At 47.9% G+C, this 11,512-nt stretch overlaps 1 protein-coding gene across 1 annotated transcript; it reads left to right on the top strand.

Moving 5' to 3' along the window:
- The first annotated feature begins 278 nt into the window (after nucleotides 1-278).
- PAQR8 (progestin and adipoQ receptor family member 8) lies at nucleotides 279-1,337 on the top strand. The gene has a single exon (XM_054383725.1). The coding sequence runs from the start codon at nucleotides 279-281 to the stop codon at nucleotides 1,335-1,337; it is 1,059 nt and encodes a 352-aa protein (XP_054239700.1).
- Nucleotides 1,338-11,512: the final 10,175 nt, after the last annotated feature.

The following is an 11,512-nucleotide window of genomic DNA, read 5'->3' as shown; positions in this document are numbered from 1 at the left end:
TGAGGAGCCCAGACCTGAACCCAGTATTTGAGTACAGGGGAACTCAATCCCTGCCCTAGTCCTGCTGGCCACACCGTTGCTGATACAAGTCTGCCAAGACAAGAAAAGTCCCTTTCCCCTTAGAGCAGGGCCAGCATCTCCATAGCACCATGGCTGACCCCCCACCCAGGAATGGCAGCACACAGCCTTCTCTCTAACGTTTCTCCTTTCTGTCCCCCTCGCAGGGCACAAAGCCAGCGTTCCCAGGAGGCAGGCCGATGGCCAGCAGGCACCAGGAGATGACAGCCATCCTGGAGCGGATCAGCACGTTGTCCCTCAGCGGGCAGCACCTCAGCCGCCTTCCCAGGCTGCTGGAGGATGGTTTCCCCAAGATGCCTTGCACGGTCAAGGAGTGTGAGGTGCCACAGCTCTTCCGGGAGCCCTACATCCACGCCGGCTACCGCCCCACCGGCCAGGACTGGCGGTACTACTTCCTCAGCCTCTTCCAGAAGCACAACGAGGTGGTTAACGTGTGGACTCATCTCCTGGCAGCGCTGGCCGTGCTGCTGCGATTCAAGACGTTTGTGGAGGCTGAGCAGTTGCCCATGGACGCGTGGTCCTTGCCTCTGCTCATCTTTGTCCTCTCCTCTGTCACCTACTTGACCTGCAGCCTCTTGGCCCACCTACTGCAGTCCAAATCAGAGCTGTACCACTACACCTTCTACTTTGTGGACTACGTGGGAGTCAGCATCTACCAGTACGGTAGTGCCCTGGCTCATTTCTACTACAGCTCTGACCAAGCCTGGTACGACAAGTTCTGGCTCTTCTTCCTGCCAGCAGCTGCTTTCTGTGGCTGGCTGTCTTGTGCCGGCTGCTGCTACGCCAAGTACCGGTACCGACGGCCTTACCCCATCATGAGGAAGATGTGCCAGGTGATCCCAGCCGGGCTGGCCTTCGTCTTGGATATCAGCCCTGTTGCTCACCGGGTGGTCGTGTGTCACCTGGAGGGCTGTGAGGAAGATGCTGCTTGGTACCATACCTACCAGATACTGTTTTTCCTTATCAGTGCTTATTTCTTCTCCTGCCCAGTCCCAGAGAAGTACTTCCCTGGCTCCTGTGATATTGTTGGCCATGCCCACCAGATCTTCCACACCTTTCTGGCCATCTGCACCTTATCCCAGCTGGAGGCCATTCTGTTGGATTACAAGAAGAGGCAGGAGATTTTCCTGAAGAGACATGGGCCTTTCTCCCTTTATCTCTCCTGCATGTCTTTTTTTGGCCTGGGGGCTTGTAGTGCCATCACAGCTTACATCCTGAGATGCAGGATCAAGGCCAGCCTGGCTAAAAAGGACTCCTGAGAGTTGTGAACATGAGGGACATGATGTCACTGGGGTGGTGGAAATCAAGAAAAGGAGTGTAACGTATTAGAGACATAACTGTCTTACTTGCCTAACACACTGTGACTAACCAGGACCCTGGACTTGGGTGGAGGGTTGGAGACATTGTGCTGGATGCATTTTCACAGCAGGGGCTTCCTTTTGCCATCCAGGGCCTCATGGAGTTTTTGAAGGCAGAACAAGACATTTAACCAAGGATGCTGGAATAGGCAGAGGTTTCTTGTTCATCCTGGTAGACCTGTGGATGAGATCTTGCTGAATGTCAGGGAGGGCAGCCTGAAGGTTTTGAGTCTGTAGAAGGGTCTGCCAGTGATCACAAGCCAGTGGAGAAGGCGCCATGAGGACCATAACTAGGTGTGATAACCTCTCAGGATTGCCATCTCTGTTATCTGGGGGAGACCTGTTGACTATCAAAGGTTTCAAGAGGAGTCTACACTTCTAGGGTTCATCTGCAAGGATATGTGTGGCACTGTGGGTGGTGCAATCCTTTTCTTGCCCCAGCTGGGCTCAGCCAGGCCTCTGTCTGTGGTTCCCTTGTCAAGTATGTTGATGCCGGGTTGCTGAGGTGGCTGTAGCAAAGCATGTGTTCAGTTCTGGGCCCCTCACTACAAGAAAGGCATTGAGGGGGTGGAGCATGTCCAAAGAAAGGCAACGAAGCTGGTGAAGGGTCTTGAGAACAAGTCTTATGAGGAGCAGCTGAAGGAACTGGGTTTGTTTAGCCTGGAGGAAAGGAGGCTGAGGGGAGACTACCTTGCTGTCTACAACTCCCTGAAAGGAAGTTGGAGAGAGGCAGTGATCAGTCTCTTCTCTGAAGAAGCAAGTGAAAGGACCAGAGGAAACGGCCTCAAGTTGTACTGGGGTTTAGGTTGGACATTAGGAAAATTTTCTTCCCTGAAAGGGTTGTCAAACTGTGGAGCAGGCTGCCCAGGGAAGTAGTGGAGTCACCATCCCTGGAGGTATTTGAAAGACGTGTAGATAAGCACATGGCTTAGGGGTGACTTGGCAGGGCTGGGTTAATGGTTGGGCTCAATGATTTTAAAGGCCTTTTTCAACCTAAACAATTTTATGATTCTATGTTTGGGGTCATCTAAGATGAACTGAGTCTGAACCTTAGTCCCATGTCTGTCAGTGACCCCTGTGGGTCCAGCAGAGTTGGGAGATGTTAAGTCAGCTCCATCTTTTCATTCTGTATGACTACACCACCTGCAGTGGAGCTGCAGGGAGTCAGGCTGTCCCAAGGATTACTAACAAGAGATGAGATCTTTCTCATCAATTTGCATTTGACCTAAGATAGTGGCAATGCTGATGCCTTTTTGTAGCCTACAAGACAGGTCTTCAAAGGCTCCTCACTTCCATCTTAAGTGCTCAGTTGTTTCTGAGGAGCTTGGCTTGGGTAAAGGTTGGAGATGGTTTTCAGCATTTCTCAGTAGCAGTGGCAGAGGTTGAGTACCCTTGAGGCCATCAGCATTTGAGACACTGACCCCAGAAGGAGAGATGGTTTTGCAGCTGGGTGCATCATTTTGGCTGCTTGTGTGACAGCTTCATGTATTCCTGCATCTGTCTGAGGAGTCTGACTGACCTCCAGAACTTTCCATACAGTGTAGAGTAACTTGGGTGTCACCTGTCTGATACAGGAAAGGCTTTGGGCCCTGCGCTACTGTGGTCGTGGCCAAAAGGGTATGAAAGTGGTCTTTTTTCCCCTCTTAATGGTGCTTTTCAGGACACCAAGCAGTCCTTGGTGGACCTTGTGGGAAAGCTGACCTTGAAGCTGGAGGGTTGCTTTTCTCTGACTAATGGGGTTGTAAATCTTGCAGGTTCTTATCAGCATTAGATGAAAGAAGAACAGCAAAAGGCAGGAGCAGGGTGACAGCATTAGGGTCCTATGCTGCCTTGGGATGAGTTTGTCTTTGAGCCTTGGTAATTACTCTGTGGAGTAGCAAAGATAGTGGTCAGGGACACTTAACTGTCCATGGGTCCTGTCCAAGGTTTAGCAAGGGTTAGTTTACTTTGTTCCCTTCTAGATGAGTCTTTTCTGTGCCTACTTTGGGGGAATATCAGATATGGAGCCACACTGCTACATTGAAGTTGGTAGCACTTGCAGGACAAGATGCTCAGAGCCAACGGAGAGATATTGTCCCATGCAGCCTAGACACCTCCTGTTTGACCCACTGCTTGCTTTCCATAGGAAACCTTGGCACAGCTTCTCCCAGCTGTACACTGTGCAAGACCTGCAGCCTCGAATGCCTTGACATCTGGCAAATTCCTCAGAGGTGTAAATCTTAGCTGAAGGCAATGAATCTGTGGGAGCTATTCCAGCCACAGATTTGTCTCACTAAATCCAAGGGTAAGCAGCCAGATTGCTGGTTCTGAGCGTAGGGCTGAGTGTAGGACCATTTGTCACTGATTTCTGCACTTGATCTGGTTTTGCATCTTGAGATGTGTGTGTGTTTGTGGGGGTGTGTGCATGTGTGATTTCTTATCCAGAAAGGCTTTGGCTTTTATATCTGCAGAGCCTCCTATCTGAGTCAAGATTAGCCTGAAGTTTCCTTCAGAGTGCTGTGCAGCTGGAGGAGCAAGATGGGGACCAGACAACAGTGTCTCTGAATCTAGATCTATTAATAGGAGCTTTGCTGTATCCTGTGATTTATGGACAAGTCTGAAACTCCTGGCCCTATTAAGAAATTATATACAAAGAGGGAAGGAATAAGTTTTGAGTAGGGAAGAAGAAATCATAGGAAAGCCTTCTGGAGGTCATGTAGTCCACCCTTTCTCATCACTCTAGGCCTCCTGGTTGGGATCCAGTCCAGTTTAGAAATTAATTAGTTCATTTCCTACAGCGTATTGTGATGTTACAGCCATGCTGACCTAACAGCAAATTTGCTTCAGGGGAGTGGTAAGTGAGGATGGTGTCACTTATACCTCATCATACCCCCTCCCATGCACAGAAGCTCATCTCACCATGGAGTGACCTGTGCTGGGAGATGGACCAACCAAAAACCCACCCTACTGGAAAGGGTCAGTAATCTGCTGGTTTTACCTTTCAGTCAGCTCACTTGGACAACACCACTGCTTGCAGGGAAGGGCCAGAGTGGAGGCCAGCAGCAGTTCCTCCTTGCACAGAAGCTAGTTGCTCAACTAGCTTAGCTGCAGTGAGGGACCGTTCCCTTCATGGTCTCTGTGGTTTTGTTTGTAGATCTCCTCCCAGTCTGGGGAAAGACTTGGAGTGGGAGCAGTGGTTTATGTTACAGCCTAGTTTGCCTTGCTTTTGTGGTAAGTAAAGCAGAACATGCCACTGAGTGTGAATCTGGCTGACAAGTATCAGTGGGTTCCTGTAGGAAGGGGAGTGGAGTGAAGCAGGCTGCCCAGAGCTTCTTTCTGGACCAAAACTGAGAGGGAGTGGGCATCACTGCTGACAGCAAACCCTGCTCTGCTGCTACCTAGAGTTATACTGGTACCAAACAAAGGTATCACCCAAGCATTTCCTTCTTAAGGGTTTGAAAACAGACATGTCCTGTCCTTGCCAAAGGGGGATGAGTTCAGTAACGCTCTCTAGCTTGGGGATAGGGACAGAAGGTGCCCACATGGCTCTTCAGAGGTATTTCTGGTCCAGCAGAAGTGCTGCTTGTCCTCCTGGAGCAACTGTGTGATGGTGGTGGTGTTTTTCCATATCCTCATATTACCCCTTAAGTGAAGCCATTAGAGTCCCAGTGTGGCCCTGCACTCAGACCTGGAGCTGACCTCCTGGTCACTATGATGGGTTGATGTAGCAGGGAATTTCAATACAGATTGCTGCTGCTGCTGTGAGGATGCACCCTTGTGTCACAAGGGCCTGACCAGCACTGAAGCTTCCTTCATCCCTGCCTCCATCCTCCTTCTCTTCCTCCAACCAGCTCATTTCTTTCCCTCATCCCCAGACTTCATCCTAGTGCCTTATGCACCTGTCTGCCTGTGTGGGCAGACTCCACATGCCATGCAGTCTGCTGCACCTCAGCAAGGCCAGGACTGGAAAGTGGCTGTCCATGCTCTCCTGAAAGCCCTGCTGTTGATCTAGGGGAGACCAGAGCTGAGTCCAGAGAGAGTAAAAGTACCACTGTGTTAAGTGGTCAGCTTGTCTAAGAGCTCCTCAGGCTCTTCTCCTTGGGCTCACAGCTTGGAGCACAGCTCCTTCCATCCTGGTGTTCCTCTAAGGAGGCACAGTGGGGAGGGCTATAGTAGCAACAGGGTTTGGTGAAGAGCTGATCACCAAAGGTTCAGCACATCTGAGATCCTAATGGGACCAAGGTTCCTAACCCTCTTCCCCAGGAATCTCTGGTCCTGAGATAGCATTTTTGCAGCTCTTGAAACCTGCATCTGTACAAGCCAACTCCTGAGAATTCAATCCACTGTGCCTTTTGCTGTTCCTTTTTGGGACTGATCCTGAGGGAACCTAGGGCTCAAAGCAGCCTCCTTGCTTTCTGCTGATCCCTGGTTGGTCTTAACAGCTGATACCCACTGACAGGATTTCTTTGGTGTTGAGAGTAGAAGGAGAGGATGGAGAAAGGTGCCTTAAACTCATCTTTATGCCTAGTGATTTGTTTAACAAGGACAGGTTCCTCAAGTGCCTTGCAATTTACACCTTTACTGACAAGATTATTTTTAAGCACTGTTTGTTACTAAACAGCAATAAAGAAGATTTTGGATTTTTTTTTTCCTTTGGGAAACAGAGAAGGGTGTGACTGTTATGTATTAACCATCTCTTTCTCAGCTCCCATCTGCTGACTTTGTATTATTGGAAACACTGACAACATTTTAAGCTTTGTACTGTACTGATCATTATTTTAAAAACCTTAGTAAAAAAAAAAAAGAAAGAAAGAAAAAAAGGAAGTGTAAAAGCAAAACAATTGGTGTGGTGTGAAATTCCCAAATGCACAACTACATAAGGTTGAGTGATGAGGAAAAGTGGATAATAATTCTAGAGTGGTTCTATTAGAGTGGATAATAACTATAACAATAATGACCAAGAGGGTGTGGGTCTATCTGGGCATCTCAAAGCACTTTCCATGTTGCACAGGAACTATATGATTTCCATTCCCTCTTCACAAGAGAGGTGCAGAGTGGCTGCCCTGACACTGATCAGAGGGGTTTAAGGTCATCATCTACCAAAGTACTTGGGTGTCCAGTTTTCCTTAACTTCTATTAAAAGTATCTAATGATTTGATGGCCTGGCACTGAGGCAGTGCAGCTTCAGAGACCAAGCTGTGGCTACAGGTGCCTGTTCAAGCAGAGCTTGCTTAACATGAAGCCAAAGATTCTGCAGAATCACAGGATGGTTGTGGTTGGAAGGGCCCTCTGGAAGTCATCTGGTCCAATCCCCCTCCTCAAGCAGGGCCACTGAGAGCTGGTTGCCAAGGACAGGTTGTCTGTTGAAGATCTCCAAGGATGGAGACTCCACTACCTCTTTGGGCAGCCTGTTCTAGTGCTTGGACACCCTCACAGTAGAAAAGTGTTTCCTGATGTTCAGAGAGAACTTCCTGTGTTCATTTCAGTGCGTGCCTATGGCCTCTGGCCCTGGCAATGGGCACCACTGGGAAGAGCCTGGCTCCCTCCTCATGGCATATTCCCTTCAGGTATTTATATACATTGACAAGATCCACCCAGAGCCTTCTCCAGGCACAACAAATTTCATTGATCTGTCACTTTTCTCTGGGTCCTCTGCTCATCAACCTTGTCCATGACAGGGCTGCTGGTAACTCACTCTCTCCCATCATCACTGGTTTAAACTTTCCAGGAGGATCATACCTCATCTCCCAGGATATACACTTGGTGTGAATTTCAATCCTCTAAAAAAAAAAAATCTGGTTTTTTTCCTTCTGTTGCCACCACACTAATAATTTTAATTATTATTTCCTAATATGCAGCCCGAGGCTTCGGTACTACGGTGCTTTTACCCAGCAGAGGGCGAGATGTCCTCATCTGTGCTTTGCTAACAGCTCAACCTCTCCACCAGATTTCACCAGATGAGTTAGGCCAAAGTTTTATGTTTCCGCAAAACAAAAAGTGGGAGAAAATATCAAAAGAGAAAACCAGGGCTGTTAACTTTTCAAAACAAGAAACAAAAACAAAGACTTGTGGCATGCTGGGAAGAAATTGCTTGGTGAAATGGGAATCTCTTTACTACCTGCCTGTGACTGCCCAATGCTGCACACATGTCCTTAAAGTGTGAAAAGCCAGAGATGGCTGCCAGCACAAGGAAGGAAGTGGCCTGTGCAAAGCACATGAAGCCAAATGCAAAAAGTAAAAAAGCTTCCAAATCAGACAAATAAGGCTTTTTGTTGTGGCCATTCCATGTCACCAGCCAGAGGAGGGACTGTGAGAGAAGGTAACAATTTTTACCTCAAGCAGCAGATACTGCAGCAGGAAGTTGCCTCAGAAGAGGTTCTTTTACCCAGTGACAGCCTTACCCTTGCAGCTACATGGGCTAAGAGACACATTATTCCCAAGCAGCTACAAGTGAAATGTTACCTTCTTAGTTCTGTTAAGCAGCTGTTGAAGACAGTCTCAGGGAGTAGGTGAGGGGAAGAATACTTCCCAGTGTTGCTTTCTGCTCCTGTTGGCTCCTGTTGACTTCAGAGAGAAAAGCAGAGCCTTAGCAACCCTGAAAAAAAAATAACTGAATGTAGAATCACAGAATGTTTTGGGTTGGAGGGGACCTTAAAAGGTCATCTAGTCCAACCTCCCTGCAGTCAGCAGGGACACCTTCAACTAGATCAGGTTGCTCAGAGCCCAGTTCAAGCTGACCTGGAACATTTCCAGGGATGGGGCCTCTGATACTTCTCTGAGTAACCTGCACCAATGTTTCACCACTCTCACTGTACAAAATTTCTTCTTCTCAAACTTTAGACAGACTCAGACTAGACAGGAGGAAGAAATTAATCATGAAGCTACCTGTTGTGTCTCAAATTCTGCAACTGCTCCCAGTGCTGGCATATCCTTTATCCTGTAGTTCTTTGATTTGTTCTGGCTGAAGGTAAGACCTATTCCTACTCCAAAACAGTTCCTCTAGCTATGAAGTGATCAGCACTAAACTCATTCCCTAGCAGTAACTTGTCTTACACATCTCTATCAAATATTTGGCCCTTGGAAACCACTAGATGGGGTGGAAGAATAGAAAAAAATCCAAATCCTTTATTGCTTCATCGTGGTATCTGTCACTCAGTTGCTGGAAAGGATAAGAAAATTGTTGTAGAAAGTGGTATGGTAGAGCAGTCTGAACTCTGAACCCTGGAATAACAGAATGATAGAGGTCAAAAGGGACCTCTGGACATCATCTATGTCTGACGTGCCTGGTAAGAATCAAGAATCAAGAATCAAGAATCAAGAAGGTTGGAAGAGACCTCAAGGATCATCGAGTCCAACCCGTCACCCTACACCTCATGCCTATCTAAACCATGGCACCAAGTGCCACGTCCAATCCCCTCCTGAACACCTCCAGGGATGGTGACTCCACCACCTCCCTGGGCAGCACATTCCAATGGCCAACCACTCCTTTCTACTCACCTCCAGCCTAAACCTCCCCTGGCGCAGCTTGAGACTGTGTCCTCTTGTTCTGGTGCTGGTTGCCTGGGAGAAGAGACCAAACCCCTCCTGGCTACAACCTCCCTTCAGGTAAAGCAAGGTGACCTAGAGCAGGCTGCACAGGATTGTGTCCAGGTGGGTTTGGAATCACCTCCAGAGAAGCAGATTTCACAGCCTCTCTGGGCAGCCTGTTCCAGTGCTCCCTCAACCTCACAAGAAAGAAGTTTTCCCTCATGTTCAGATGGAACCTCCAGCGCTCCAGTTTGTGCCCATTGTCCCTTGTCCTGTCTCTGGGTACCACTGAAAAGAGTCCGACCCCCACCTTTTAAATATTGATAAGCATTGGTAAAATGCCCAGATATTTCACTAGAGTGTGGATACTCAGGTATCCTCAGATTTCAACTTGCTACTACAAGCCTGGGCTTCTAAATGTTTGTAAAGAGACCCATTAGAAGTAGTCCTTGGATCCCTCAGACCACAAATGGGGCACATTGGAACACCATCCACTCTCCTTGCATGAAGATTTACCAGTTGGGCTTTTTTATTGATGTGTATTACAGTAGCATATCAACACCTAATAACACAGTCCTTCCTCTAAAATGTATATGCTGTAAATAGATAAGAGGTAAGAACTTTTGACAAAGACTTCCTTCTCTCTTTCACAAGTAGACAGTAGGGATGTAGAGGTTTGTTATAACCTTGTTAAGTTGGCTTTGCTAGCACAGAAGTTGATTACAAAGAAGATGCTGAATCCAGATGTTCTGAGTTCCATTTCAATTCCTTATTCCTCATTTCTCCTATTTCCTGCTTTATGGTCACTATTTCTAAGCAAGCACCACTTCTGCTATGGCTTTCCTTATTCTTCCTGTCTTTATTCCCATCTCCCTTAAAACACTCAGGAGGAATGTATTGGGACCACAGTCTTCCAAATTTGTCTTTCCTCACATCCAAGTCCTAAGATCTTACTTTGTAACCCTGGATAAATCATCTGGCCTTAGTTCCCCTCTCCAGGTTCCCCACTCATGCAGAAAGCAGGATAGCAGCACTCCTGCCCCATTGCTGTTCACAGGGGCACTGTGCCACAAAGCCTTGTTAAAAAGTTGCTATCACTCTCCTAGAGGATGACCCATGACCCACAGTCATGGCAGTTTCCTTCTCTGAGGAACACCTTGGTCCATGCTAAGTTCAGGAAACTGCTAAATGGTGCCTGGATATCACAGCAGGAGAAATCAGAGAGTGAGCTTCACTCTCAGCACCTGCATCTGAGTCAGCAATCACATTAGCAGCTTGCTGTCTGTTAGATCCAGCTCTAAGCCTTGCTTGGCCTTCAGTCTATTGTTTTCCTTTCTAAGCTCATCAGATTCATTCTTTTATCTCCCAACGGCTGGCTTTCTTCTCTCTCCCACACCATACACAGACAGACGGTCTGGCTGCATTTGTCTTTGCTTACAAAACTTTCAGATCCTGCTGCCTGCCCTTGAATCACAGCCTGGCCTGTCTTGGGTACTGTTGATAAAGTGACCAAGGCAAAGGCATACACAAAACTCTTTTCTCTGCAGTGACTGACTTGGCTCTCTTTTATTGTTTAAATTTGGGAGTGACTTTTGCACAACCACCTTCCTAGATGCCCACCCTGCTGCTTCTTTTTGCTGCTTCCTTCAGAAAGAGATAAACACTGTGTTTAAAAGAGAGGGACATATTATGGAACCCACTGTTTCACAGCTCTTATACATACTACATACATAATAAACCAGCACAATCACAACTCCTGTTAAATCATTTTGAGCACTCTAGGTACGGATTTCACCCTCCATGGCTACTTGCTTCTCTCCCTGGGCACAGCACACAGCAGGGACAACTGGAAACCAAGGGACTTTAATAGCATGGACATAGCTCAGCTCTGCTGAGGGTGTGAGGGCCTGGCAGAGACAGTACTGAGTTTACATTGTGGGATGTGAGAGGGTAGTGGTCAATGGATCAATATCCAGATTGAGATCAATGGCAAGTGGTGTCCTTCAAGAATCCGTACTGGTACCAGTGCTGTTCAGCATCTTCTTCAGTTAGAGAGTTGATTGAGTGCACCCTCAGCAGGTTTGCAGATGACAACAGGCTGAGTGGTGCAGCTGACACACCTGAGGGACAGGATGCCATCCAGAGTTACCTGGATAAGCTTGAGAAGGGGGCCCACGTGAATGAACCTTATGAAGTTCAACAAGGCTGAGTGCACGGTCTTGAACCTGGGTCAGGGAAATCCCCAGTACCAATGCAGGCTGAGGGGTTGTGGGATTGAGAGCAGCACTGTGGAGAAGGACTTGAGCCTCTTTTAATCCTGGTGGATTAAAAGCTGGACACGAGGCAGCAGTGTACCCTCACAGCCCAGAAAGCCAACTGTAGGCTGCTTCCAAAGCAGTGTGAGATACAGGCTGAGGGAGAGGATTCTGCCCCTCTGCTCTGGTCTTGATGAGACCCCTCCAACGGTGCTGTGTCCAGCTCTGGAGTCATAGAATCATTAAGATGGGGCAAGATCTTTGTCAACCCAACACTACAATTTTCTCTAACCCATGTCCCAAAATGTCATGTCT

The sequence above is a fragment of the Indicator indicator genome, chromosome 9, assembly GCF_027791375.1.
Source record: "Indicator indicator isolate 239-I01 chromosome 9, UM_Iind_1.1, whole genome shotgun sequence".
NCBI classification, from domain to species: domain Eukaryota; kingdom Metazoa; phylum Chordata; class Aves; order Piciformes; family Indicatoridae; genus Indicator; species Indicator indicator.
This window is presented reverse-complemented; position numbering and strand designations above follow the sequence as displayed.

What these genes read in the sequence shown, in the direction of transcription:
- PAQR8 (XM_054383725.1), top strand. Translation starts at nt 279, where the DNA reads ATGACAGCCATCCTGGAGCGGATCAGCACGTTGTCCCTCAGCGGGCAG.